The 4720-nt window shown below is 46.6% G+C and overlaps 1 protein-coding gene across 7 annotated transcripts in view; it reads left to right on the top strand.

Annotated features, from left to right (window-relative positions):
* Positions 1 to 4720, top strand: part of Tmem39b (transmembrane protein 39B) — a 22042-nt gene that overhangs the window by 11859 nt on the left and 5463 nt on the right. For all 7 annotated transcript variants that reach the window (XM_021159736.2, XM_021159737.2, XM_021159738.2 and 4 more), the window contains one exon: positions 469 to 656. In XM_021159736.2, coding sequence (XP_021015395.1) covers positions 469 to 656 — 188 coding nt within the window. The remainder of the gene's footprint in view (positions 1 to 468; positions 657 to 4720) is intronic.

Genomic DNA, 4720 nt, shown 5'->3' with positions numbered 1-4720 from the left:
TATATATATATATATATATATATATATATATATATTAAAGTGGATGTTGAGAGGACTCTTTCTGCTGAGAACTTCGTTATGTATTCAGATCTCTTTAGGCCTGGGTTGTCTGTGGTTCCTCTTACCCTCATCTAACTTATGAGGAAAGGAAAGAACAGACAAGTTAAATGATTTGCCAAAAGTCACATAGTTCATGGTTAATGTGCAGCAGAGGCAAGAGTGACCCACTCCTCCGAATGCTTCTGCATGCTCTGGCCTGGAATAGGGGACAGTAGAGCAGTTTTGACCTTAGGAAATCAGCTGGTGGGCACAGGGTCCAAGCTGCCCTTTTGCAGTGCGTCATTGTTGGTTTCGGGTGGTCTTGAAGTCTTCACAGTGCTATCCTAGCTTCTAGGTAGACTCAGGGAGGGGAGGGAGAGTAGGCCACTATGGACATGTTGAGCCTGACCTGCCTCCTGCTCTTCCCAGAATACACATTACTATGACAAGCGCTGGTCCTGTGAGCTCTTCCTGCTGGTGTCCATCAGTACCTCCGTGATCCTCATGCAGCGCTTGCTGCCTGCCAGCTACTGTGACCTGCTGCATAAGGCCGCCGCCCACTTGGGCTGCTGGCAGAAGGTGGACCCAGCTCTGTGCTCCAATGTGCTGCAGCACCCGTGAGTCACCCCATCCTGCTCTGCCTAACCAAGCCCAGTTCCTCCGCTCCCGGGCAGGGTATGGAGTCACTTACCCTTCTGCTCCTTCACTCGTTCAGTTGGCCAGCAGACTTGTCTTAGGTAGTCGGATACATGAGCAGAGCATGGGGGCGGGGGCTCTGCATAGATCTGCTGTTGGTCTCTATGGAGCTTGCACATGTACCAGCTGTGGGAGAGGGACAGGTGATTCTACCCAGCCATCTACCCATCTCATTAGCTCTGTCGTCCACTGACTGACTGACTGAGTGACTGCTCATGCATGCAGTCACTCCTCACTCCTGTCACGTGCTCACAGAGTTCCTCAACCATTAGGTTTTCCATTCCTTCAGGAGTCACTCTCTTCAGCCTGGGGCTCTGGGTCAGGCCAAGTAGCTTGCTCTTTGACCTATAAGCTATAGAAGACTTTAAACAGTAGAAAGAACCTTCCAGTGTATGCCTGTCAAGATCTCAGTCAGAACAAGAGTGGTTGGTTCTCTGTTGGCTCCAGGGAGGGAGAGCTACAGACGTGAGTGAACTCTTTAATAGGTTCACATAGTGATGGGGGAAGATAGACATGTAAAAGTTAGTTCAGATGAGTGAGGCAGAAGGCCTAGCTACCGAGCAGAAGTTCACACCTCCCCTGCACAGGAGCCCTGAGGTGCTGGGCGGACCCTCCTTTAGCCTCCTCTTTCTTTGCCTAACGTCTGTATAACTCTTCAGCCGAATCCTTTTTCTGATTATACCAATCATTCCTCATTGAAGGTTCTCATATCTGAGTCAGAAACCAGCTAAGAGGAGACCTCTTGCTTGTCAAGACCTCAGTTAGAACAAGAGTGTTGAGGGAGACCAAGCAGACTGACAGCCTGAGTGAAGAGCTCAGAGCCCAAGTGCCCTTGGGTGATGCTACCTACAATCCCGGGCCTTCCCAGGCTGTTGAGAGAAACCACTGACCTTTGTGAAGTGGCTCTGCTCAGCCTCAGGCACTGGAGGAGGGGTGGGAGGAAGCGTATAAGGATAGAATGCAGCTGGATAGGGTGGAGCACGCCTTTACCAGAGGGAAGTGCATCTCTGAGTTCAAGACCAGCCTAGTCTATAGAGTGAGTTCCAAGACAGCCAGGGCTACACAGAGAAACCCTGTTTCTCAAAAACACAAGAAAGAAAGAAAGAAAGAAAGAAAGAAAGAAAGAAAGAAAGAAAGAAAGAAAGAAAGAAAGAAAGAGTTGTGCATGTCTGCACCTCACTCAGGCCTCTGACTAAGATCACAGCCTTTTGCAAAGCCTCCAGGCTGAGGAGCGAGGACCCCGGAGCCCTTCTTTTCTCCTGAAACCTAACATTGCCTCTAGCCAGAGCGGGTCTCTCTGGGTTCTCACAGGCTTTCTGCACTTCCATGTCTAGCCTTTCCCCATTATGCACTGGAATGTTCTTTCTAGCCTCTCTTATTTCCTGACCACCCAAAAGAGCCAGGTGCCCTACCTCGCCCACACTACATTCTCTTCCCCACTACCTTCTGTTGCTTTGTCTCCTGCTGCTCATCCCAGGACTAAACGCCTCTGGGAACCGTGGCTCTTGCCTGTGTAGCACTCATCTCCCTCACCTCTCCATCAGAGTGCCTGGCTGGGGTTTGTGGACATTTTATTTTAATTGTTTAGATTGGTTTATTGTGTGGTAATGAGTGTTTTGACTGCATGCCTGGTCAGAAGAGGCAGTCAAAACCACCTAGCACTGGAGTTACAGATGGCTGTGAGCCACCTCATGGGTGCTGAGAATTGAACCTAGGCCCTCTGCAAGAAGCAGCAGTGTCCTTAACTGCTGAGCCATTTCTCTAGCCCTGTCAACTTTTTTAAGGTAAAATTTACAAAAAGTAAAATATACTATACAAACTACAAATTGTATAAAAAATATACTATACAAACTACAAATTGTATAATTCTTTCAGGATTTTTTGGTTTATTTGGTTTTTTCAGTGTTTTTTGGTTTTTGGGTTTTTTTATTTTGTTTTTTTAGAACTTCTTCTATAGACCAGGTTAGGCTCAAAATCAGAGATCTGCTTGCCTCAACCTCCCAAGAGCTGGGGGTTAAAGGTATGCACCACCGTGCCCAGCTCTATGGCTGGACTTTATGCAGATTCTGCCAAAAGTTAAATAGTGACATGGAGACTTCTCATATAGTTTAACACTTAGGCCTTTTGCTGGAGCAGTCTCCTAGCTACCATTTAAACTTAGCCAGACTATTCTAACCTGCAGCCTGACCCACCATGGGGCTAGTTCTTTACCTCCCTGGTCTGCTCCGGTCCAGTCCATGTCTGTTCCCCTCTGTGTCCATGTGTGTCCGTGTGTGTCTGTGTGTGTGTGTGCGCGTGCTGTTCATGTACACCAGAAGAGGGCATCAGATCCCATTACAGATGGTTGTGAGCCACCATTGGTTGCTGGGGATTGAACTCAAGACCTCTGGAAGAGCAGTTGGTGCTCTGAACCGCTGAGCCATCTCTCTAGGCCCATAGCTCCTGCTGTGTCCACTTTTGATTCTCCCTTCTGCTTGCATCCCCTGTGTCACTCTGCCTAGAAGTTCTGCCCTCAGACTTTCTGCCCCAGCTATTGGCCAACAGCTCTTTATCACAAGCAGTTGAGACAACACCTGATACATCTCTTTTAGGCAGATTCGGAAGGACAAACATTAGCAGATAGAAAACACAAAAATAAAAAATATAAACTAGAAAGCCTGCTGATGACTGTACAAAATGCTGCATGGCTGAGCTCTCTTCCAGTACAGAGTCAGCACCTGAGGTAGAGAGACACACCTGAAGAGAATTCGAGGAGGCCATCCCAACATCTCCCCCTTCTAGTTCCAGAAAGAGCCTGATCTCTACCATCACTAAGCTATATACAATAGCAGCTATGAGATCTCTCAGGTGAGATGCGCATTCACAGTGTCTAGTCCATTTGCGTCTGACAGCCTTGGAGACTCCAGAGTCTACACCCAAATCTCTCTCTGTCACCACCAGCTTTCATGTCCTCTAACCTTGATAGCTTGCATTTACTAACCTTAAGACATCTTCTTAGATCCTAGACAACTTAAGCTTTTATGTCTTTAACCTTTAACAACAAAAACTGTAAAACTATTAACTGTCTAGTCTTCAGCTCCATCAGAGACCTGAGAAGGATAAGTATTACCCAAGAAAACAGGAAATACCAAGCAAACAGCTTCCACTAAGAACTTGCAGTCAACCCCCCAAATGACATTTAACATCCATAGCCCACTGAAGGACCAAAACCGCCCAGCTCGCCTCTTGCAAATGAGGGGGTTATGTTCTTAAATGGCTTCTTGCCGTCTTGGGGTAAAGGCATCTTTTGGGGACCCTAAGAAAATTTGAAAATTGCCAAGTTTTGAGACAGCTGGCTGTTTTACTTGCTGTCCAGACTCTGTGAGGTCACCTGAGGCTAGGGAAATGTAGGGCTTATCTGCAGTCCTGCCTGAAGCAGTCTCCAAGGCTGGACCATCTGAAGCAGTCTCCGAGGCCTGGACCATCTGAGACTAGCTGCTTTGTCTTCATTGGTGTCTGACCTTGTTCTCTTAAAACAAACCTTAAAAGGTGACATTGTAGGGACATTTCTGCATTAACACATGAGAATAGCAAATAGCTCTGATTTTTTTAATGTGCATTTTTTCTACATGTATTACGCCTGTATGAGGGTATCAGGTCTTTGAGTTACAGACAGGTGTGAGCTGCCATGTGGGTGCTGGGAATTGAACCCAGGTTCTCTGGAAGAGCAGTCAGTGCTCTTAACCACTGAGCCATCTCTCCAGCCCCTATAGTTCTGATACACAAACACACACACATATATATATATATATATATATACGTGTGTGTGTGATTTATTTATGTTTTTTTTTTTAAAGATTTAGTTATTTATTATATATAAGTACACTGTAGCTCTCTTTAGACACACCAGAAGAAGACATTGGATCCCATTACAGATGGTTGTAAGCCACCATGTGGTTGCTGGGAATTGAACTCAGGACCTCTGGAAGAGCAGTCAGTGCTCTTA

Source organism: Mus caroli, chromosome 4, assembly GCF_900094665.2.
Source record: "Mus caroli chromosome 4, CAROLI_EIJ_v1.1, whole genome shotgun sequence".
In the NCBI taxonomy this organism is placed as follows: Eukaryota; Metazoa; Chordata; class Mammalia; order Rodentia; family Muridae; genus Mus; species Mus caroli.
Note: the sequence above shows the minus strand (reverse complement) of the source record. Positions and strands in the feature narration are given on the sequence as shown.